The sequence below is a fragment of the Kogia breviceps genome, chromosome 12 (assembly GCF_026419965.1).
Source record: "Kogia breviceps isolate mKogBre1 chromosome 12, mKogBre1 haplotype 1, whole genome shotgun sequence".
Classification (NCBI taxonomy): Eukaryota; Metazoa; Chordata; class Mammalia; order Artiodactyla; family Physeteridae; genus Kogia; species Kogia breviceps.
The window spans coordinates 91,110,803-91,135,791 of record NC_081321.1 but is presented as its reverse complement, the minus strand read 5'-3'; the positions used below and the strand labels follow the sequence as shown (position 1 = coordinate 91,135,791).

The following is a 24,989-nucleotide window of genomic DNA, read 5'->3' as shown; positions in this document are numbered from 1 at the left end:
TCCTGCCTGGGTCTCTTCCATCTCAGATTCTCCTGAAACAGGGTTTGTCTTATTCTACTTCTTAAAAGAACCTACTGTGGCTTTTTCATGCCTACTGCTTGTCTAAGGAAAGAAAATCTATACAAGCTTTTGCTCAAGAAAAGTGTGTGTGCATGCGGGTTGGGAGGGGTTACAAAATTTGTCCAAGTGCCTAAAAAACTGCTTGAGACATGGTACTGTATAAGCATTGTAGTTGCTGTTATTCTTGTTAATCTCTAATAGAATCCAAGGGTAACAAATCAGTGCAGCGGGACCTCATGGGAATTAGAATTGAGACTCAGCAAATATGTTACTTCTCTCAGGAAATGTCCTTGACACCACTGTGCTTTAATTGGATTATCCGAGTGGCCCCAAAACAGTCAAGAACCATTATCCCAGTTCTTATCAATATTGTCTTTGGATCAAGCCAGACATCAGAGAGCTGTGTATTTGGACTTTACTGTCTTGGCCCTTGTAGAACTGCTTTCATATAGGCCTTCATTGAAGGGCATTATAAAAAACTAGGGCAAAAACCATGTTCTTGGATTTGTTAAAGAAATATCTAGAAAGTGGTATCCATTACCTTGCATACTTTCCCCTGTATTGGGGACAAATTTCTCTCAGGTCTCTGCACCAGGGAAAGCTGTCATTCTTCTTTTGGTTTGTATTTGATGCTTTGAACATTGGGAATGTTACAATAATGTTCACGTTTCCCTCTTTGCTTCTGCTGCTGGGAATCTCAGAGTTAACTCTCCAGCTGACCTCCAGCAAGGCTTTATGGATGCATTTTATGTGCTAATCTGACTTCATCTTATATTATTTTCAACCTATTTTCCTTTTTCTTTGATTTCATCATAAAAAATCTGTTTTACTATCTGCATCTCTGTAAGCCACATTGATTCCTTTTGGATATCAAGTAGTATATCGGCGAACAAATGTTCATCCATATCCTTGTCCTACCCCATCCTGACCCCAGAGGGTGCATCAGAACAGAAAACCCCTATAGGCTGCCAGGCAGAACCCATATAGTTGAATTTTTAACCCAGTGTTAAAATCTCAGTCTTTTAACTGGAGAATTTAGTCCATTTACATCGATTATGATTTATATATTTAGATTCATTTCTGCTATCCAATTTTGACTTTTTATGCATCTCACTTTTTCTAGCTTTTTTTACCTTTCCTTTCCTATTTTCTTTTGCCTTGATTGAGATATTTTAATCCTTATTTCAGTTTTACCTCTGTTTGTCTGGAAGTTGTACTAAACCTATGCTTCTATTTTTTTGTGTTTTCCCTAGAAATATATATGATAATAATATATAATATTATAATATATTATAATATATTACAACATATATATTATAATTAAATAAAATATATTAAAGTATAATAGGTAATACTATATATTCTTATATAGATAATATAAGAATATAACATGCATAAATGTAATATATATTAGACGTAGCATATACATATATATGACAATGTTCTAAAATTAATTAACATCTTTACCTTCCTCCTGAACAAAGCAAGGCTATGAGAATACTTTATTATTATCTGCCTCCAGGCTTATTTGTCATTGTTCAGTATTTTAATTCTTGGTTTTTTTGAACCTCATATATTGGACATTATTGTGATTTTTTTTTTTTGTGGTACATGGGCCTCTCACCGTTGTGGCCTCTCCCGTTGTGGAGCACAGGCTCCGGACACGCAGGCTCAGCAGCCATGGCTCATGGGCCCAGCTGCTCCGCGGCATGTGGGATCTTCCCAGACTGGGGCACGAACCCGTGTCCCCTGCATCGGCAGGCAGACTCTCAACCACTGTGCCACCGGGGAAGCCCTGTCTTATCTATTTTTGATGCTCTCCTTTCTTGACTTTTTTTGGGGTGAGTTGAGTAATTTTTAGTATTCAGTTTGACCTCCTTTATTATCATTAGCTGTGCTTCTTTATGTGTGTTTTTAAAAAGTGATTTTTCTGGGACTTCCCTGGTGGTCCAGTGGTTGGGACTTTGCCTTCCAATGCAGGGGGTGCGGGTTTGATCCCTGGTCAGGGAGCTGGGATCCCATGTGCCTCAGGGCCAAAAAAACCAAAGCATAGAACAGAGACAGTGTTGTAACAAATTCAATAAAGACTTCAAAAATGGTCCACGTTAAAAAAAAAAAATCTTTAAAAAAAGAAAAAAAAGTGATTGTCTTGTAGATTACAACATGTATCTTTAATTCATCACTGTACTTTCAAATGATATACTAATTCACAATATAAGAACTTTAAAACAATATTTTCCTTTTATTGTCTTCTTGCCTTTTATACTCTTGTTGTTGTATAGTTTCCTTCTATATGTGCTAAACCTCACAATAAATTGCTATTACTTTTGCTTTGAACAGTCTTTTAAAATATATAACACAACGATAATTTAAATGAATTATATAAATATTTACCCTCATATTTATCATTCTTATTTCTCTATTGCTTCCTTTGGATCCAGGCTTCCATTTGATTTAATTTTCTGTAAGCCTGAAGAACTTATTTTAGCACTTCTTATAGTGCAAGTATGCTGGAGACAAATTCTCTTAGCATTTTTGTCTGCAGAAAATATATTTCTTTCACTTTCAGTTTTGAAGGATATTTTCATTGGACGTAGACATCTTGGTTGACAGATTTTTTTTCTTTCCCCACTTTAAAGATGCTGTTTCACTGTTTTCCAGCCACTTTTGTTTGCATTGAGCTGTCAGCTGTCATTCTTATTATTGTCCCTTCCATATATGATATGACCTTTTCCTCTTGACACTTTTAAGATTTTTTTTTTTCACTTTTAAGATTTTTAAAAATCTTTTCAGTGGTTTAACTATGCTGTTACTTAGGTGTGGATTTATTTGTATTCATCCTATGTGGAGTTCACCATTCTTATTGGATCTCTGGGTCTAAAATAAATTTTTGAATTTTGTGTAGAGGTGAAGTTTAAAACAAAGTTTTTAAAAAAGTAAGTTTCAGGGCTTCCCTGGTGGCGCAGTGGTTGAGAATCCGCCTGCCAATGCAGGGGACATGGGTTCGTGCCCCGGTCCGGGAAGATCCCACATGCCGCGGAGCAGCTGGGCCCGTGAGCCATGGCCACTGAGCCTGTGCTTCCGGAGCCTGTGCTTCTGGAGCCTGCGCTCCGCAACGGGAGAGGCCACAACAGTGTGAGGCCCGCAAAAAAAAAATAATAATAAAAATAAAAAAGTAAGTTTTGATGAACCCATCACATAAATTTTCTACTCTTCTCAATATAGTGGCAAGAATGCATTATGATTTAAACGTTTTCCCACCGCAGAGGAGATACAAATCTTCTGGATTGAGAAACAGAGAGAAAATATTTAGTGAAGATTGGAGCTTTGTTGTTTACTCCCTAGAAAGAGCTCTGCCTGTCCTTCCTTTCTGAGGAAGAATAAAGGGGAGAGGAAATGACAGAATTTCCCAATTAATTATGGTACCTGAGAGCAGAGGTAACATGTGACCCCTTTCCTGCATAAGCGCTGGGAAAATGGCAACACCCCACGATTCTCCTGTGCCCTATTTGGCCTGAGGAATTGAGTAGAAATGGTTCCAGGTGTCTGTCAGGCAGAGATTACTGGGTCAGTCTCTTAAGTTTCCTGGGGAGCAAAGTATGCCTTTTCGGGATTCCACTTGTATTACTAGAGGTCAAGAAAAGCTTCAGTCTTCCCCCAGCAAGTTTTCTGAAGGCCCTGAGTAGAATTTAGCCTGTAGGCTTCACTGTTGGGACAAGGACACACAACAGTGCAGACTCTCTGAAGATACCACATGGTTAGATAATAATGTCTGAGGATCAGAGTCTGCTCTTTATACCTGTGCTTGGATATTATTTAACTCTTAAGAATATGGGACTACACAGCAGGAAAGTAGACTAGAAACTGAGTGAGGTTTAGTTTCTGCCATCAAAGAAGATGAAGCTTAAGAGAGAAATCAAATGCAGTGACAGCAATATAAAAAGTTTTATTTCTTGCATCTGTGAGCTTTTGGACTGTGCAGATTCCATCTGCAATGGTGACTGTTATTATTATTATTGGGATATCAAGTGCTTCTGCTAGGACATCCCCAGCTCTCCTTGTGTCTGATTATTAAGCAAGTCTCACAAGTTTATTTACTGTATTATGTCATAGTATACTCAATACTTAATAGATATCCCATAAAGATTGAATCACATGGTTGAATTCTTTTGACATATCGAGCCAACTAAAGTTGTGCTGGTTTGCCTCCTGGATGCCTAGACCACTTTCTGTTTCAGTGTTTGTTTCTTTGTGGGTTTTTGTTTTTGTTTTTGTTTTTTCCTAGTCCACTATTTAGGCAGGAGCCAGTTGGGACAATTTAGGGGGGAAGGGAAAGCGCAGTGGGGAATATCCTAGGTCTTTACCGAGTGCAGTTGAATACCTGGAGCACTTTTAAACCTTCTTCCTTAATCGAATCTCAGAGAATTCTGTGTTCTTTTTCAGCGCATGCATCACTCCCATAATATACCTATAGTGAATGCATATGCCATTATGTTAGAGTTAAAACCAGAAGAGTGATTTGGAAACACATCATAGAAGACCTTGATGCCAAGCTGATGTGTTTGGACAGAATCCTGCAGGCATGTGGAGTACAGAGGCATTGGATTTTAAACTCTGGGAGAAACTTGATAAGAATGGTGTTTTTATAAGATTAGCCTGTTTTTCTGGCACTGAGATGTCTAGGAAGCTTTAAAAAAAAACAAAACCTAGATTATTTTTTCTTCGCTTTTAAGGAAAAAGAGACCAATTATAAAGTGATATGAGTCAGGTGGGCATAGAGGGGTTAACAGTAGGAAAAAGCCAACTTCTAGGGACTTCCCTGGTGGCTCGGTGTTTAAGAATCCGCCTGCCAATGCAGGGGACACGGGTTCGAGCCCTGGTCTGAGAAGATTCCGCGGAGCAGCTAAGCCCGTGCGCCACAACTACTGAGCTTGAGCTCTAGAGCCTGTGAGCCGCAACTACTGAGCCCACAAGCCACAACTACTGAAGCCCGCATGCCCTGGAGCCCGTGCTCTGTAATAAAGAGAAACCTATGCTCCACAACAGAGAGTAGCCCCCACTCGCTGCAACTAGAGAACGCCTGTGTGCAGCAACGGTGACCCAACACAGCCAAAAATAAATAAATGAATAAATTTATTAAACAAAAATCCAACTTCTTGACACAACATAGAGTATATCCAGTCTCTGCAACTTTCTACATCCTCATATGTGCAAGTTTCCAAAGGTGATAATGAGACCCTACAAGAAAGGAAATATTGAGATCTAGTGCATCTAGGATCCCAGCTCTAGTGCCTCATCCCCCAGAAAGCCTTCCAGGATCCTTCTAGCCCCCAAGCTAGATATTTATCGGTTCCAATAAATATTTAATAATTTATTGTGATTATATGTAATTATGTATATGAATGTATATGACTCTGTCTCCCTGTATATCAATTTACTAATTTATCATGATAAATTATTGGCAAATAATTTATCATGATAGATTATTGGCAAATAATTTATCAATTTACCAATTTTATTGGTTCCACTAAATATTTAATAATTTATTGTAGTATTTATCAGTTCCAATTTTAAGGCTCCTATCATTTTTTTGCCTTGACTGAGAGTTAATGGCCCTGCCTTATATGCATTTCCAGACTGTGAGCTTTTTTTTTTTTTTTTTTTTTTTTTTTGGCGGTACACGGGCCTCTCACTGTTGTGGCCTCTCCCGCTGCAGAGCACAGGCTCCAGACGCGCAGGCCCAGCGGCCATGATTCATGGGCCCAGCCGCCCCGCGGCATGTGGGATCTTCCCGGACCGGGGCACGAACCTGCGTCCCCTGCATCGGCAGGCGGCCCCTCAACCACTGCGCCACCAGGGAAGCTCCAGACTGTGAGCTTTTTGAGGGCTGGGAAATGCTTTATCTCCAACATGTGGTGGGCACTCAAAATGTGGTGGTTAAATACATGTGAACATCTAATATATGTGAACCACTGACACTTATGAATCCTCAAAGGGAAAAAAAAGATTAGTACCTGGCAATTTTAGTTGGAAGTATATTTAATTGCATGCATCCTTTGAAGAGAGGAGTTCCGGTAAGCTAAGGGGTGGGAAATTTTAAATTCTAATCATAGTTTGGGATCCACAGGGAGAAAATAGTTTATGCGAGGTCACCTATAAAAGGAACAGAAAATTTGACAAGGAGTTTCAGAAACAAGTGTAGAATGTCCATCTCTTGTGCATTCCAAATTAGGAGCAGGGATCACATGCATTACCTCTGATGGGAAAGCAAGAATTGGTCTTTGGGATCAGACATTCCTGAGCTCTCATCCCGGCTGTACAAACTCTCGGCCGTGTGACTTTAGCCAAGTCGCTCAACCTCTTTGAGTCTCAATGGCACAGGCTTTGAATCCAGACTACTTGAATTTGAATTCTGACCCTGTAAAGAACACAACTGTGTGACTTTGGGCAAGTCACGTGTGCCTCAATTGGTTTCAGTTGTAAAATAGGGGCGATCATAGCACTTGGCCTTAGAGTTATTGTGAGGATTAAATGTGTTTTAATACTTGTGAAAGTGTTTTAAAAAGCATTTCACATACAGTAAGCAGACAGCATATCATTATTATTATTACTATTATTTTATTACCCTTCTGGGTTGTGTGGATTATGTATAAACATATCTATAGTATTATCTAGTGATTTTAGTTCCAGTCTTGATACTAACAGTCACGGAATAAGAGGCTGGTTAGCAAATATGCATACACTCTTCGCCTGATTGTTTTAGAAGAAGGGGGCAGTGAGGAGAGAAGGAGCATGGCAGTGGAGAAAGAGAAATAGTAAAAGGAAGTGGGATTGATGAGGCAAGACAGAGTAAGGAGGAGAGTAAAAGAAGGAAAAATGTGAGGGAGAGCGGGAGAGAGCAGAAGAGGAGACAAAGAGGGAGACAGATTCATATATATTCATATATATATATATATATATATTCTTTTTCAGATTCTTTTCCGTTATAGGTTATTATAAGATATTGAGTGCTATAAGTAGGTCCTTGTTGTTTATCTATTTTATATACAGTAGTGTGTATCTGTTAATCCCCAACTCCTAATTTATCCTTCCTCTCCTGTTTCCCCCTTTGGTAACCATAAATTTGTTTTCTATGTCTGCATATCTATTTCTGCTTTGTACATGTGTATCCTTTTTGAAGATTCCACATGTAAGTGATATCGTATGATATTTGTCTTTCTCTGACTTACTTCACTTAGTATGATCATTTCTAGGTCCATCCATGTTGCTGCAAATGGCATTATTTCACTCTTTTTTTATGGCTGAGTAGTGTTCCATTGTATACACCCCATCGTCTTTATCCACTCATCTGTTGATGGACATTTAGATTGCTTCCATGTCTTGGCTATTGTGAATAGTGCTGCTGTGAACACTGGGTACATGTATCTTTTCAGTTCATTGAGGTTTTGATAAGTCAGGGCTCACACTCTTTATGACTCATTAAAGGTAGGGACTTCACACTATCTTCCGCCATTTTGAAATATTTACCAACTAATTAACCACCGCCTTCCAGCTAACAGAGGTAGTTGTTGGTCTCTGGCTGGGAGACGGTCCTTTGGATGGCGGCAGCGTAAGGACAGCACCTGGGGGGCTGGGAGAGGCAGGGTTGGGGCTGCCTCTCCTTTGGTCCCAGCTCCCCAACCAGCTGAGCTTTGTCTATGGCAGCTTCCTGTTAAGAAGACCAGAAAGTTAACCCCCCAAATTTGGAATCAATGGGAGCGTCCCCTCCTGTGCCTAACCCCTCTGCCAGCCATTCAGCCGTCGTGCATTTGGATGTACTTGGATGGATGCCCCAGCAGAGAGGATCCACAGAGAACACTGGCTGCATCTCCCTGGCATTCCTCAGATGCTTCTGTGATGTGCAGTGCTCTGCAATTTCTCTTTTCAATCACAGCTGTCCCTGGCTCCGGTAGACATGCCCGGCTTAGCCTCTCTCCTCTAATTTCTGGGAGACAGGGCAGTGGAAGGGGCTTGCTTCAGAGAGGAGAAGAAGCAGAGAATAGGGACGGCAGCATTTTAATTTTCCATTCGGACACTTCACTAACATTTGGCAAGAGGTCCCTGGCTTTGTGTAGACGGTCCAGTTCCCGGGACGGCCAGCTGTTCAAAGCTTCCTGGTGGCCGCCAAGGGCATGACCACATTCTCCTGCCCATCAGTGCCCGTCCGGGGCACTGCTTGTTGGCACGTCTCAGGGATGAGAGCTCTGAGAATGGAGGCCGGCTGTTGAAAGCCTGGGCGAAGGACGGGGGGGAAAAGGCAGGCCCGGGACGGTGCGGAGGAATCACGCGAGGGACCCATAGGTCTGCGGGGAATAAGCAGAGAGCATGGTCAGAGCAGGCACTGGGTCTGGGTGAGGAAGACAGGTGAGAAGCAGCTGAGCCACTCTGGGATCAGGTGGGCAGTAAGGTGTAATTTCCACATGCGCTGAGCATCTCCTGGGTGCGAGGCTTGTATTTCTGACCGTAGCTATTTCCTTCCTGGTATAATTGCTGAGCTGTCCTATCCAAGGCCGTCCCTCCACCTGGGCACTAGACACCCTCTATCTTCTTGAGGACAACACTGCAGCTGCTCTCCCCTCTCCTGCAGCATCGATTTTTCCTTCTAAACTCTGGATGGTTCCCATCAGCATACAAACATGCTGTAATTACAAAATCCTTCTTTGACTCCGAATTTCCCTCCTATGGCCCCTTCCCCCTTTCTTTACTCCCCTTTACAGCGAAACTCTTTGAAGGAGTTCACTGTTCTCCCCCATCACCACGACCTCCCCTCTCACTCACTCTTGAATCCAATCAGTCATTTGCTCCTACATCTCCCACCAGCTTAAACCTCCAGTGGCCACATCTAGTGGGTATTTGTGTCCTTGTCTTAGCTGACCTCTCAGCGACTTTCTACCCTGTTGGTCATTCCTTCTTTCTAGAAACACTCCCCTCTCTTGGCTTCACGAAACCACACTTTCCCTGTTTTTCTTGCTGTTTCCCTGCTTATTCTCTCACTCTCCTTGTCTGGCTCTTCCTCCTCTCTTCAACTTCTAAAGGCTGACCTGGACTCTCTATACCTTGACTCCTCTCTAATTTATACCTTTAGCCCATGCATATTTGAAGCTGGGATGTGTATATCCAATTATCTGCTTGACAGTTGCCTATTTCTACTTGTGTATTTCACAAACATTTCAAACTTACAACTCTAAAACATAACTCTGCCCACTGTTCTCACTATCATCTCTCACCTGGATGACACCGTTGCCTTAATTTCTGTCCCTCTCCCACCCTTGTCCTGTGGATCTGCTGCTCTGACTGCTTGTCTGGGTTCTTGTCCCCAAGGTTTTCCTTTGCTCCCTCCCTCTCCCTTCCTTGCCCCTTCCTGTCCCCTTCCTCAGCTTTCCCCCACCCATCAGTGTTGCTGCATGCCTTTGCTGTACCAGGCACTGAGTGGCTGCTGGGGATCCAGAGGTGATGGTACTGTTGTCCCTGTCCCTAAGGGGCTCCCGGCCAGTGTTCCTCCTTGCTTTCTCTGTATGCTAACTTCCAACTCACTGATGAATTTTCTGCTTTGGTATCTGTGTCCTCTTGTTTGGGGGCTGACACGAGCTCCTAGAAACACCAGCCAGGAGCTCGAGCCAACATCTGCTTCCAGAATCAAGAGCTGAATCTGTGGAGTAGGGTGTAATACCAGCAGCCAAGGGTGAGAGGGCACCAATTATGAAAGTGAACTTAGGCCCTGGGAAGCACAGAAGGTCAAAGTCAGGAAGTCTAGGTTGAGTTATCAAGTCCAGAAATGGGTGAGGCCAGAAATGGGACCCTTGTACACTGTGTTCAGTTGCACAGGTTGTGGACTGCACAAGAGGCTGCCTACCATGGGGGGCAAGTAGGAACTGAAATCCAGCCTTTGTTCCTGACTACTCTTTTGCTTTGAGCTTGAACCCCAGTTTCGTGGAGAGGCTTCCCACAATGCCGTCTGGTGTGGGCGTCCGCTGCTGTTCTGGTTCTTACTTCCCTCTTTGGTCTTCCTAGCTCTTGTCAAACTTGGAATTGTGCGTCTACGTGCTGACTTATTTATTACTGGATGTCCCACCAGGCTGCCAGCTCCCGAGGGCAGGAGTCCTCTCTGTCTGGTTCCCCGTGTGTATCTAGCACCTAGCACATTGTGGGCATCGGTTCATATCTGCTGGATGAAGGACCAGGGGCAGAAGCAGAACAGAGGATGGGGGTAAAGAGAGAGGATGAGATAAAAGTGCAGGGGGTAGGCAACAGCAGGTGAGTAGGTGAGACCCACACCCAGCTTTCCTAATTGGCTGAGCCCTGTCTGGTTCCCAAGATCTCACCAGCTACTCCCGGGTTCCTGCTCAACCTGCCCTCAGCCCTTCCAGGCCCTTGTATTGAGCACCTGCTGTGTGCCAGGTCCTGCACTAGGTGTGGGTGATAGAGGAGGCTTGGATGACCTAGTCCAATCCTAAGCGAACTCACTGTCCCTGGTGAGATGAGGCTCGTGGAGCAGAGAAGCAGGCATGGACGCAGTGAGACGAGTGCAGAGAAGTGGCAGGGGGACCTTGTCCTGCTGGAGAAGCAGAGGGGTCTCAGAGGGGAGAGGGCACCTGGGCTGGGACTCGAAGGAGGCACGTGATTCCCTGGGAGGAAACAGAAGTGGGGAGAAGGGCACTGTCGCCCGAGGGAGCAGCTGCTGGATGGCAGCAAGTCGCGTTCTTTGTGGCTGCAGCGTGGGGTGTGTCTCAGCTACTGGGCTAAGCGATTCAATACTTTCAACCACTCTGCCGGGTAGTTAGTATTCGTTCTATTTTACAGATGAGGAAACTGAGGCGCAGGCAGGCTAACGGGGGTGGCCGAGGCCACACGGTGAGAATGTAGTGAAGACGGTGGAGGTTTTAGGAAAGGATGTGAATGTGAGAGGGGATCCTCGTATTCGTCTGCTCAGGCTGCCACAACCAGGCACCACAAACTGGGGGCTTAAACAGCAGAAATTTATGTCCCCACAGTCCTGAAGGCTAGAAGCCCACCACCAAGGTGTGGGCAGGGTTGGTTTCTCCTGAGGCCTCTCTCCTTTGCTTGCAGGTGGCGGCCTTTTCCCTGTGTCTTTTTTTTTTTTTTTGCGGTATGCGGGCCTCTCACTGTTGTGGCCTCTCCCATTGCGGAGCACAGGCTCCGGACGCACAGGCCTAGCGGCCATGGCTCACGGGCTTAGTTGCTCCGCGGCACGTGGGATCTTCCCGGACCAGGGCACGAACCCGTGTCTCCTGCATCGGCAGGCGGATTCTCAACCACTGCGCCACCAGGGAAGCCCTTCCCTGTGTCTTAACGTGGTCTTCCTTCCCTGTGTTGTCTCTGTCCTAATCCCCTCTTCTTATAAGGACATCAGTCATAAGGGATTAGGGCCCACCCTAAGGGCCTCATTTTAACTTAATTACCTCTTTTTTTTTTTTTTTTTTTTTTTTTTGCCGTGCGCGGGCCTCTCTCTCTGTTGTGGCCTCTCCCGTTGCGGAGCACAGGCTCCGGACGCGCAGGCCCAGCGGCCGTGGCTCACGGGCCCAGCCGCTCCGCGGCACGTGGGATCTTCCCAGACCGGGGCACGAACCCGTGTCCCCTGCATCGGCAGGCAGACTCTCAACCACTGCGCCACCAGGGAAGCCCCTTAATTACCTCTTTAAAGACCCTATGTCCATTACAGTCACATTCTGAAGTCCTGAGGGTTAAGGCTACAACATAAGAATTTTGTCAGCTCATACCAGCCCCTCTGTAGGCTGTATGTGGAAGCTGGAGACCAGGGAGGAGCCACGGCACAGCCTGGTGAGGGGTGAGAGGATGCTCTGGGGTGGAAGGTCCCAGCTCCCGTCCCGTCTCCAAATGCCTGCAGCCTCTTATCTTAGAGATGAATTGGGATGTGGCTCTCGGGGAGAAAAGCCGTGATCTCCAGAAGGCCCGGCACAGATGCTCTCAAGGAGCATTCCCTCTCTCCATCCTGTCTCCATACTGAATTTGGGACATCCTTTTCTTAAAGGAGACTAATTGATAATCCAGGGTAATAAAATGTTATCACTGTCATCCCATTGAAGGTCCTATAAATCACCTGGAGCTTAAAGAGGAGAGTGAAATGAGCATTGCATTCTAAACCACAAAGCCCATCAATCACATGGCTACCAACCATAAATATGACAAGTACATCCATCAATCGCGCACCTTTCTTTCTGGTCTGCGAGTGCATGCGTTAGCAACTTAATGGATTTAGAAGGCATTTTCTCCTATGGACTCGGAAGCAGAGAGTATTTTATGATTAGCCTCATGGGCCCCAAAGGAGGGAAGGAGGAGACACCTTTCACCAAAGTGCTTGGGGGCATCCCAGGCGGTGTCCAGGCAGTGGCTACAACTACTGTTGCTGCTTGTATTCTGGAGACGCAGGAAACCGGAGCCTGGCTTCTGGTGGGAAGGGGCCTTCAGTGGCCACGACCTGCCTGCCCCCGCCCACTCCACATTTGTCCCCCACAGCTGTGGCTCCTTGACCTGAAGGCTCAGGCCTGCCCTGAGCTAGTCTTTCCCCGGGATTGGAGGGCTTTAGGTAGCTCGAGTTTAATGCTGGAACCACGTCCATTCCTGCTATTTGAGCTACTTTGATTTTGGCTTAATGATGGGCTTCTGTCTCCCCTTTGAGCCTGTGTTTGCACCTGACACCTGACTTCTGTTCACTTACTTGTTTGTCCTCATTTGTTCTATAAACACTTTCCAGCACTTTTATGCATGAGGCGCTCACTGTCTGTGCCTGACTCATGGGAAACCTAGGTGAACAGACACAGCTCCTGCCCTTTGGGGCTCACGGTGGAGGGGGAGGGGGAGATGCACCCTGAGTGTGGAAACGCAGAGACAGAGGTCCACAGATGGCGAGAGCCCTATCCTCTGCTTAGTCGTGGGAGCCCTTACTTGTCACCCCCATCCTGACATCACGACATGGCCTTGCTGGATATATGGATTTCAGCTCCCCAAAGATGCTAAGATATTTTCAGTGTTTTAGCTCATGTTGTTCTCCAGCCTGGAAGGCCTTTCTCCCAGGTCAATGGCTACTCACTCTTTCAGACCCAACCAACCCAATGGTCCCCTTCTCAATGGAGCCATGACCCAGCCCCCCAGGCACTCTGGTCTTGCCCTCCCTTGAGCCCTTTGTCCCTTGTTTATCACCTGTCTGTGTCTTCTACGGGTCTGTGAGCCCCGAAAGGGTGGACACTGGGTCTTGTGCAAAGCCGAAGAGAGGAGCTGATGTTTGGCAGGTGTTGAGTAGATGTTACATAGCGCACCTAGAGGACCTCACTGTAGTTCCTTCCATGTGCATTTCTGTCTTACATGTCTTTGCACCATTTATTAGTTTTCCATTGCTACTGTAACTAATTACCACCAACTTGGTGGCTTGAAACAACATGAATGTATGACGTTACATTTCTCACTGAACTAGAAGTCTGAAACAGGTCTCCCTGAGCTAAATCATAGTGCCGGCTGGGCTGCTTTCGCTGGGCTCTGGGGAAGAATCCCTTTCCTTACCTTTGCCAGCTTCCAGAGGCTGTCCCTTGGCCCCCTTCCTCCACCTTCAAATCCGGCAATGTTGCATCTCTTTGGTCATTCTTGTGTACTCACATGTCCTTCTCACCACAGCCAGGAAAGAGTCTCTGATTTTAAGGACCCATGTGCTTAGATTGGGCCCACCTGGATAATCTAGGCTAACCTCTCCATCTCTAGGTCCTTAACCTTGATCACATCTGCGAAGTTTCTTTTGACGTGTCAGGCAACATATTCACAAATTCTGGGGATTGGGACACGGACATCTTTGTTATTTCACCTACCACACACATACAGTTCCCTCTACCTGGAATTTCTTGCCTCCTCTGTGTCCACCTGGCTAACTTCTATGGACCTTTCAAGGCTCATTCAAATATCCTTCTCCCTTGCCTTCCAAGAAACTTACCCTGCACTTCTTGTGTGCTGGGAGTCAATCACTTCCTGCTTAAGTTTCTGTGAAGCCACCTGTATTCTACTGTAATTATTAGTGTATATCTCCTCCTCAGCTGACAACAAACAGTCTTTGGCATTGGGGTCTCTGACTTAGTTGTTTCTATAAAAGGTATTAAAATGTTGGACATAAAAGTGCTCTGTGTTTGTGAAATGAATGACTAATTGTGTTTTAAAAATGCAGTTGTATTGGAGAGAGTGGAATTCAAGGCTTATATCTTATAATTTAAAAGGAAATGTGATTTCAGCCTAATCATTCCTATAGGATTTCAAGTCTTGTCCAAAGGTCTTTTATTTCTTAAATGTTTTTTTCTTGATTTCTCACTGCTAACATTCTGATATATTTCCTGCCATGTTCTTTTCTATTACCATATTTAGGTATTCCAAAATTACATATTTTTACCTATGCATATTATTACATATTCAGTTTTGTGTCTCGTATTGTTATTTAATATTTTATTGTGAGCAATTCTTCATGCCACTAAATGTTTTTAGAAAACGTGACTTGTCATGCATGCTTGTATTTCACTGTATGAATGTATCATTACATGTTCATTGTGTGTACATTATATGAATATACTTGACCATTTCCTTGTTCAATGTCTGGGTCTCTTGCAATTAATCTTGTGATGACTATCCCTATATATGAATCTTTGTTTATATCTTTAATTATTTCCTTGGGTTAAATTTCTAGGGCCAGAATTATATGGCAAAAGGATGTGTACTTTTTTTTTGTCTTTTTTTTTTTTGTGGTACGCAGGCCTCTCACTGGCCACCAGGGAAGCCCAGAATGTGTACTTTTAATGTCTATGTCAAAGAAGGTTGGACAAATGTATGCCTATCACGAAATATATCAGCTCAACTTTTGACATGTTCTAATGAACGTTTCTTAACAGGAAACAACTTTGCGTATTTCATGGGTAAAAAATTGTGTCTAATTGTCATTTTAATGTACATGTCTATGTTAGTGAGGGTTTGTATTTTGCTGTTTATTAACCATTTTTTTTTTCCTTTTATAAACTTCCTGTTCTTTGCTCATTTTTCCACTAGGGGTGAATGTTTTTGTTATCTATTTATATATCTTTGAATATAATGATATTAATCCCTGTTCTGTAATATTTCTGGGAAATATTTGCCCTCACTTTGTTATTTAAAAGTCTCTTTTGGGCTTCCCTGGTGGCGCAGTGGTTGAGAGTCCGCCTGCCGATGCAGGGGACGCGGGCTCGTGCCCCGGTCCGGGAAGATCCCACGTGCCGCGGAGCGGCTGGGCCCGTGAGCCATGGCTGCTGAGCCTGTGTGTCCAGAGCCTGTGCTCCGCAATGGGAGAGGCCACAACAGTGAGAGGCCCGCATACCGCAAAAAAAAAAAAAAAAAAAAAATCTCTTTTCAAATAGGAGCTGGGGGCTGGGATCATTCAGCATGTCCCCACCCGCTTTCCTGAGGGAATGACATTGACCTACCTCCTTCTCCAGTGAAGGCAAGAGGGCTCCCAGCCCCTGACTTCAGAAACTTTCATTTTGTCTTCAAAGGGAGTTGAACTTGAAGCATCTTTCTTAGGTCCTCTGGGACAAAACCACTTGGCAGGCTCGAAATCATTCATTTCCCCCATTTCTTTTCTCTCTGCCATTCCTCACAAATTATCTCTGGCAATTATTAAGCATTTTTGTCTGGCTTTATACTTTTGAGTGCTTAATGATCCTTTTCTGGTTCATCAGAGAAAGCAGAATCTTTTCCTCCTTCTTTTGCCTCCTTTGGAAATTCTGGGCTATAGGCATCTTTCTAACAGAGCGACAACTCTTAGAAGGGGTGAAGGTCCTGGACAGCACCCATCACCCAGTCTGGATCCAGGCAGTTCAATAAGGGAAATAAAGGCCCAGAGGGTGTGGGAGTCCCTCGGGGCCTCGCGGATACTTGATGATGAAGATGAGCTGCATTAAGTGAGGACTGAAGGAAATCGACAGTCCTTCTGCCATGGGCTGAATGTTTGTGCCCAGCCCCCAAATCCATATGTTGAAATGCTAACGACCCCGATGTGATGGTATTAGGAGGGGGGGCCTTCGGGAGGTGCTTAGGTCATGAGGGTAGAACCCTCATGAATGGGATTAGTGCCCTTATCACAGAGGCTCCAGAGAGCTCCCTTGCCTCCCCCACCATGTGAGGTTATGCTGAGAAAACAGACTATGTATGAGCCAAGAACTTGGCCCTTACCGACACCAACTCTGCTGGCACCTTGCTACTGGATTTCACAGCCTCCAGAACAGTGAGGAGCACATTTCTGTTGTCTAGAAGCCACTCCGTCTGTGATATTTTTGTCATAGCAGCCTGAACAGAATGAGACAGACTTGCCTGCAGAGGCAGTGGGCTAAGGGTATGACATACCCAGAAAGCACCTTGAGAAGCATGTTCTCACCAGGGTGGCATGTGGTAGTCACAGGTCTACCGAAGCAGGACCCCCATCCTCTCAGGGTCTCAGAATCCTCCTCTATGAACTGATGGGACCTAAACATTTCAGGAGTTCCTTCTGGGTTTGCTATTCTGTGGTCGTCCATCCAGGACAGAAGTGTGTGTCCTGGTATTACCATCATTGGCTTTGGACCAATCCCCCACAAATACCAAGGGACAGCTGTATACGGGGGTCCCTCTGGCAGAGCCTGAGCCCATGGGTAATCTTTCCTGCTGCTTGAGGCTTTGTCTCCACCACTGAAGTCTGAGTATAGGTGATAGAAACTTAGATACTAGACTTAGATACCTAGAATTAGATACTAGATTTATGCAACATCCTGTAGTGTACACCCACTGATGGGGATTTTAAGGGAAAGACCTGGGAGCTAGTGGGCTGGGAACCCCAGGTCTGAAGCTTAAACTCTTTTGCTACCTGACTTTTGCTGCTTCCTGCCACCAGGGCACAGCTAGCTTGAGCAGGAGGTGTGTCCAGACATCAAATGGTGGTCATGTATGTTTATCACTAACCCTTCATATGTTAGTGGAGGAATTATGGAATATGGTAGATAAGACATTGCAGCAGTTACTGTAGCCACAGTAATGCTGTGTAACAAACAGCCCCAAATCCAATGACTTACAACAATAAGGATTTATTTAGCTCAGGAGTCTGCAGGGCTCAGCTGATCTGGGCCAGGCTTGGCTGATTTCAGCTGTGGTCACTGAGGTGTCTGGGGACAACTGCTGGTCACCTGAGTGGCTCTGCCAGTCTAGGCTGCCCTCTCTCTCATGTCTAGGGTTTAGCAGCTGTGGCTGAGCCAGGATGGCCTCGGCTGGGGACAGGTCACACGTCTCTCACTGGAGGCCATCCAGGCATGTTTGTGGTGACGGCAAATGCAAGAGTGAGAGCAGAAACCAGCAAGTTTCTTTGTCGTGCCTCTGCTTCAGCTCCATTTGCTAACACCTCTCTGCAGGCAAGAAAACCCCGTGGTCGAGCCCAGAGTCGAGTCAAGGGTGTGGGCAGTTACATGGCAAAGGTCATGGCCACAGGGAGGGGTGAAGAATTAGGGCTTTTAAAGCAACTGGTTTATCACAGACATGGAACTCTGCTGTAATTTTTGGAGGGTGAGCATTTCAGATTGGGGGGCTTCTGGACATTACATATCCCACATTTAGGGGTGAGCGCAAATGATCAGATCATATACTCAGGAAGGCTTCCCGTTCTTACAGGGATGAGCTGGGGTATCTGGAGATGACCTGATTAGGAGGTTTTAAAAACCTGCCTTCTAGTGAGCCTTAACTTAGCCTGGGGGGGGGAGGCAGCGACAGCAGCCATGCACAAAACAGTTGTTCACACATTATGGGGCATTTTACTTATTCAGCCTTTAGGGGGTGATAGGTGTGTGCTTGAATCAGGAACCCTTGCCCTCACTCCACTTCTCCTCGGATGTGATGCCCCCAGGTTGGCCACTGCTGCTATAGAGGAGGGAGGAGGGGACAACTATCTTTGCCTGTGGCTTTCCTGAAGGAGGTGATATTTAAGTTGGGTCTTGATGGATAAACAGGAGTTCACCAGGCAGAGAAAGAGAGAAACGTCATTTTAAATAGAGGGAGCAGCATTTGCAAAGATACAGAAGCATAAAAGGGCCTGTGGGCGGGGGATCGTGCTCAGGAATACTAATAGCTGATATTTACTGAGCCCTTAATATGTGCCAGAGCCTTTCATGTAATTTTTTTTTTTTTTTTTGCGGTACGTGGGCCTCTCACTGTGTTGTGGCCTCTCCCGTTGCGGAGCACAGGCTCCGGACGTGCAGGCTCAGCGGCCATGCCTCACGGGTCTAGCCGTTCCGCGGCATGTGGGATCTTCCCGGACCGGGGCACGAACCCGCGTCCCCTGCATCGGCAGGCGGACTCTCAACCACTGCGCCACCAGGGAAGCGCTCCATTTACTTCACCTTCACAGAAAGCCGTTGCGTGAGGTGCTGTTATTATTTCCATTTTATAGACGAGGAAATTGAGGCACAGAAAAATTAACTTACCCAGACTAGTAAAAGGCAGAACCAGGATTCAAACCCAGAGACCTCTGGCATCAGAATGTGCTAACTCTTAACCTACTCTGCTGGTTACCCCAGAAGTTAGTTGGCACACATGACACAAACACAGGGGTGGGAGTACATTTCAGGATGAAGCAGAAGCCCGTTGGATTTGCCAAGGGCTTGAATGAATAACTACTGGAACTGTATGAAGCACTCTCCTTGAAGTGACCTTAGCAGTTGGGATTATCATCCTCATGGATGGGGAAACAGATCTAGGGAGGTTAAATGCTTTGTCTCAATCCTACTCTTGCCGTCAGTTTAATTTTAGCACATGGCTTTGCAGCTTTGGGGAAAAATAAACCCAGTATTGTCACTGTCTGCTCACAGGATTATGAGGTCTGGCATATTTAGAGGGGGGAAAAATGGGAAAGTTTGCAGGAAGAAAAATGCTATGTTCTCCATCCAAGGGAAAAAAAATACTTGGAATAAAATAAAATACCTACCTCTCAATTTTTCAATATTTTTTTTTCTCTAAAATGTTATATCTCTGACAAGGAGCGAAACCTTGGCCTAGGCCAGGGTGACCTGTCACCGTGAGCAAGGCGGAGGGAGAAAAATGAGCCAATTCGTTTCTAAATGGCTCTGTAACTCCAGGGTGTTATCGAGCAGAGACAAAGGACACCCCATAATTCTTGGGAAGGGAATCAGGATCTCCGGAAAGCAGGCACAGACGCTGTCCGGTCCGCCGCAGCCCCCCTGCCACCCTGGGATCCGAGCTCCATAAATACACAGAGAGATCGATCTCCAGGCGCTGCTGATTTCCCCTGGCCATTATTGATTGTATTCTTAGATGAGTGGAGACTTTTCGACCAGAACCAAGCTCTGTGTATCTTTCTTGGAAGTCTTTGCAGTGCCGAGAGCTCGGCTGAGAGAGGAAGCTGTGTCTCTGTTCCCTTCTCAGGATGCTGCCTGGCAGCTGTGTCCTGGACTGGGGGAAATTAGAGGTTTGTCTGTCTGTGGACTCCTCAGTCTTCCAGGAGGTGTCAAGGTTGCGAGTTTCCGCAGGGGAGAAGAAAGTGGCTTCAGCTGATGGCATCTATAGATGTGTTCTGTATTCATCAAATCAACCCCAATGATAATTCCTTGTACATGTACGCAGAGGGGGTGAGATAGCCCCTTGCAGGGTTTCTCAAACTTTAAATGTGTAAGTTACCTGGGCATCTTGTTAAAATGCTGTCTCTGACTCAGCGGGTCCGGATGGTCCTGAGATTGCACGTTGCTTACAAGCTCCCAGGAGATGCTGGTGCTGATGTTGCTGGATCTGAATAGCCACGTGTAGACCTGGCACCCTCTCAGGCCGTGCTTGCGAGCCTTTGATCCTCAGGGCTGCCTTTAATTCCCTTATAAACCCATTCATCGAACGTATATGAGCTTCTGCTTTGTGCCAGACCCTGTGCTGGGCGCTGGGGGCAGACAAGGGATGGAACACAGCGCCTGCCCTCAGATTACCCACAGTTGGATGGGAGAGACCACTGTTTCACAAGCACTGCTAGTGCAATGTGATTCGGTCTTGAGTCCTGCTGGGGGACCACCTCCTAGGTGAGGCTCTAATAATTCTGCTGGGAGGCCTCAGGGAGGTGACACTGAAGCTGGATATTGAAGCGAGATAGGAGCCTTTGAGATGCAGAAGGAGGAAGGCAGGGTGAATATCTGGAGGCCTGGAGGTCTGAGAATGTTTGCTAAGACCAAGGAAACAAGAATGTTGGTTCGGTGGATGTGGAGAGCTGATTTGGCTGTTACCACCAGCCTGGGAGTTTTTTGAGGTCAAAGTCCTCGTCTGGCCTATCTCTGAACCCCCAGCCCTGGCAAACTGCTCAGCAAATACCTAATTAAACCAAAATAAAGCTGATTTGTTCACTTTGGGCAGAAGTGCTCATGCTTTAGTGTGCATCAGAATCTCCTGGTGGGCTTGTTAAAGCAGATTCATGGCCCTCACCCTCAGAGTTTCTAAAGCAGTAGCTCTGGGTTGGGGCCCAGAATTTGCATTTCTCACAAGTTCCCAGGCCATGCTGTGCTGCTGATCTAGGAACCACCCTTTGAGAATGGACAGTTAACATTCAACATCATTGTTTTCAGATAAGTGTTTAATTCCTCTAGTGGGAGGGGAGCGGGTGGGTTCAAAGAAGACTGTGGATTAATGTAGAAAGCATGGCCTTTAGAGCTGGATAGACCAGGTTTAATCAAGTTCTGCCACCTGTGTGACCTTTATGTGATGCTGCTTTCACTTTCCCCATCTGTAGAATGGGCACAGTCACACCCATCATGCATTGTGGTAATAGGCATTTCCGTCTCCTCCACAAAGAAAGAGACTTCAGATATGGGCATCACAGGATAGAAGACAGACATTCCATAATACCCATCATAGGACTCTTTAGTAAACTCTCAAGTGAAACCCAATTTAATCGAGCTTAAGAAATAAAAAAATTATTGGCATATATAACTCAGAAGTGTAGGTGTCTGGAGTCAGGAATGCCTGGATCAGCAATTCAAATGATGCTCTCAGAACTCTCTTTCCATCTTTTGGCTCAGATTTCTTCTGTATTGGCCCCATAGTCAGGTGGGCTCTCCCCCTGTAGCAGCTTTGATGATCTAGGTAGAGCCAGGATTTTATTGATCCCAGAGGAAAGAGGTTGTCTCTCCCAATATCTCTGGCAAAAGCCCCAGAGATTCCTTTGATTGGCCTGGCCTGGGTCATGTGCCCATCCTGAACCAATCACTGAGCCTGGGGACGGAGAGCTCTGATTGGCCCAAACTTGGTCATATGGAGACTTAAAAAAGAGAGTATGGGGAGAATTGTTGAGAATTTCCCCTGGAAATCTGCTCTATGGCCAGAAAAAAGGGGGCAGGGAAACGATGCCTGGCATTTAAAAATTGCCTTGCTTTCAGATAATTTCTAATCTGGTGTCTTCATCATTTTAGAATTCCTCTCAGTCGGCCTGGCTTAATGAGCTTTTTAAAGGGCTGATAAGGACTTCAGAGCACCTCACATTATAATAGTACTGAGCATTCACATGACACAAAGGGGCAGGTGGTGTTTTATATATCAATTTTACTTATTCTTTTCAATAAGAAGGCACTATTCTTATTTCTTTTCTTACAGATGAGGAAACTGAGGCACAGAGAGGTTAAGTTACTTGCCCAGTGTCACAGAGCTAGTGATTGGCTGAAACAAACTGCAAACCCAGGCAGTCTAGTTGTCTGTGTGCCTAACTGCTATGTACACCATCTTGCAAAACTTGAAATCTTATTACTGAAAAATTTCTTAGAGATGATCTCAACCAGTGGCACTTCCCCATCTCCCTACCCTATCACCCCCCCTATTTTTTCAAACTTGAGGCCTAGAGAGGAGGATTAATTTGCCTGTGGTTATGCAAACCAGTAACACACAGGATTTTGTTTGTTTGTTTGTTTGTTTAACATCTTTATTGGAGTATAATTGCTTTACAGTGGTGTGTTAGTTTCTGCTTTAAAACAAAGTGAATCAACTATACATATACATATATCCCCATATCTCCTCCCTCTTGCTTCTCTCTCCCACCCTCCCTATCCCACCCCTCTAGGTGGTCTCAAAGCACCAAGCTGATCTCCCTGTGCTATGTGGCTGCTTCCCACTAGCTATCTATTTTACATTTGGTAGTGTGTATATGTCCATGCCACTCTCTCACTTTGTCCCAGCTTACCATTCCCCCTCCCCGTGTCCTTAAGTCCATTCTCTACATCTGCGTCTTTCCTATCCTGCCCCTAGGTTCTTAAGAATCTCTTTTTTTTTTAGATTCCATATATATGGGTTAGCATATTGTATTTGTTTTTCTCTTTCTGACTTACTTCACTCTGTATGACAGACTCTAGGTCCATCCACCTCACTACAAATAACTCAGTTTCGTTCCTTTTTATGGCTGAGTAATATTCCATTGTATATATGTGCCACATCTTCTTTATCCATTCATCTGTCCGTGGACACTTAGGTTGCTTCCATGTCCTGGCTATTATAAATAGTGCTGCAATGAACACTGGTACATGTCTCTCTGTTTTTTTAAACATCTTTATTGGAATATAACTGTTTTACAATGGTGTGTTAGTTTCTGCTTTACAACAAAGTGAATCAGTTATACATATACATATGTTCCCATATCTCTTCCCTCTTGTGTCTTCCTCCCTCCCACCCTCCCTATCCCACCCCTCTAGGTGGTCACAAAGCACCGAGCTGATCTCCCTGTGCTATGCGGCTGCTTCCCACTAGCTATCTGTTTTACATTTGGTAGTGTATATATGTCCATGCCACTCTCTCACTTCGTCACAGCTTACCCTTCCCCCTCCCCATATCCTCAAGTCCATGCCCCAGTAGGTCTGTGTTTTATTCCCATCCTACCCCTAGTCTCTTCATGACATTTTTTTTCTTAGATTCCATATATATGTGTTAGTATACGGTATTTGTTTTTCTCCTTCTGACTTACTTCACTCTGTGTGACAGACTCCAGGTCTATCCACCTCATTACAAATAACTAACTCCTTCATTTCTTTTTATGGCTGAGTAATATTCCATTGTATATATGTGCCACATCTTCTTTATCCATTCATCTGTTGATGGACACTTAGGTTGCTTCTATGTCCTGGCTATTGTAAATAGAGCTGCAATGAACATTTTGGTACATGACTCTTTTTGAATTATGGTTTTCTCAGGGTATATGCCCCGTAGTGGGATTGCTGGGTTGTATGGTAGTTCTCTTTTTAGATTTTTAAGGAACCTCCATACTGTTCTCCGTAGTGGCTGTATCAGTTTACATTCCCACCAACAGTGCAAGAGGGTTCCCTTTTCTCCACACCCTCTCCAGCATTTATTGTTTGTAGATTTTTTGATAATGGCCATTCTGACCAGTGTGAGGTGATACCTCATTATAGTTTTGATTTGCATTTCTCTAACGATTAGTTATGTTTAGCATCCTTTCATGTGTTTGTTGGCAATCTGTATATCTTCTTTGGAGAAATATCTATTCAGGTCTTCTGCCCATTTTGGGGTTGGATTGTTTGGTTTTTTGATATTTCACTGCATGAGCTGCTTTTATGTTTTGGAGATTAATCCTTTGTTAGTTGCTTCATTTGCAAATATTTTCTCCCATTCTGAGGGTTGTCTTTTCATCTTGTTTATGTTTTCTTTTGCTGTGCAAAAGCTTTTAAGTTTCATTAGGTCCCATTTTTGTTTTTATTTCCATTTCTCTAGGAGGTGGGTCAAAAAGGATCTTGCTGTGATTTATGTCATGGAGTGTTCTGCCTATGTTTTCCTCTAAGAGTTTTATAGTGTCTGGCCTTACATTTAGGTTTTTAATCCATTTTGAATTTATTTTTGTGTATGGTCTGAGGGAGTGTTCTAATTTCATTCTTTTACATGTAGCTGTCCAGTTTTCCTAGCACCACTTATTGAAGAGTCTGTCTTTTCTCCATTTTATATTCTTGACTCCTTTATCAAAGATAAGGTGACCATATATGCGTGGGTTTGTCTCTGGGCTTTCTATCCTGTTCCATTGATCTATATTTCTGTTTTTGTGCCAGTACCATACTGTCTTGATTACTGTAGCTTTGTAGTATTGTCTGAAGTCCAGGAGCCTGATTCCTCTAGCTTTGTTTTTCTTTCTCAAGATTGCTTTGGCTATTTGGGGTGTTTTGTGTTTCCATACAAATTGTGAAATTTTTTGTTCTAGTTCTGTGAAAAATGCCATTGGTAGTTTGATAGGGATTGAATTGAATCTGTAGATTGCTTTGGGTAGTATAGTCATTTTCACAATGTTGATTCTTCCAATCCAAAAACATGGTATACCTCTCCATCTGCTTGTATCATCTTTAATTTCTTTCATCAGTGTCTTATAGTTTTCTGCATACAGATCCTTTGTCTCCTTAGGTAGGTTTATTCCTAGGTATTTTATTCTTTTTGTTTCAATGGTAAATGGGAGTGTTTCCTTAATTTCTCTTTCAGATTTTTCATCAGTGTATAGGAATGCAAGAGATTTCTGTGCATTAATTTTGTATCCTGCGACTTTATCAAATTCATTGATTAGCTCTAGTAGTTTTCTGGTAGCATCTTTAGGATTCTCTATGTATAGTAGTATGTCATCTGCAAACAGTGACAGTTTTACTTCGTGTCTTCCGATTTGGATTCCTTTTATTTCTTTTTCTTCCCTGATCGCTGTGGCTAAAAATTCCAAAACTATGTTGAATAATAGTGGTGAGAGTGGACAACCTTGTCTTGTTTCTAATCTTAGAGGAAGTGGTTTCAGTTTTTCACCATTGAGAATGACATTGGCTGTGGGTTTGTCATATATGGGCTTTATTATGTTGAGGTAAGTTCCCTCTATACCTGTT

The 24,989-nt window shown here is 44.5% G+C and overlaps 1 protein-coding gene across 1 annotated transcript in view; it reads right to left on the bottom strand.

The window, feature by feature from the left end:
- Window positions 1-8,203: 8,203 nt before the first annotated feature.
- Window positions 8,204-24,989, bottom strand: part of ISX (intestine specific homeobox) — a 98,078-nt gene continuing 81,292 nt past the window's right edge. Inside the window, 1 exon segment of the mRNA XM_059082474.1 lies at window positions 8,204-8,331. Coding sequence (XP_058938457.1) covers window positions 8,204-8,331 — 128 coding nt within the window.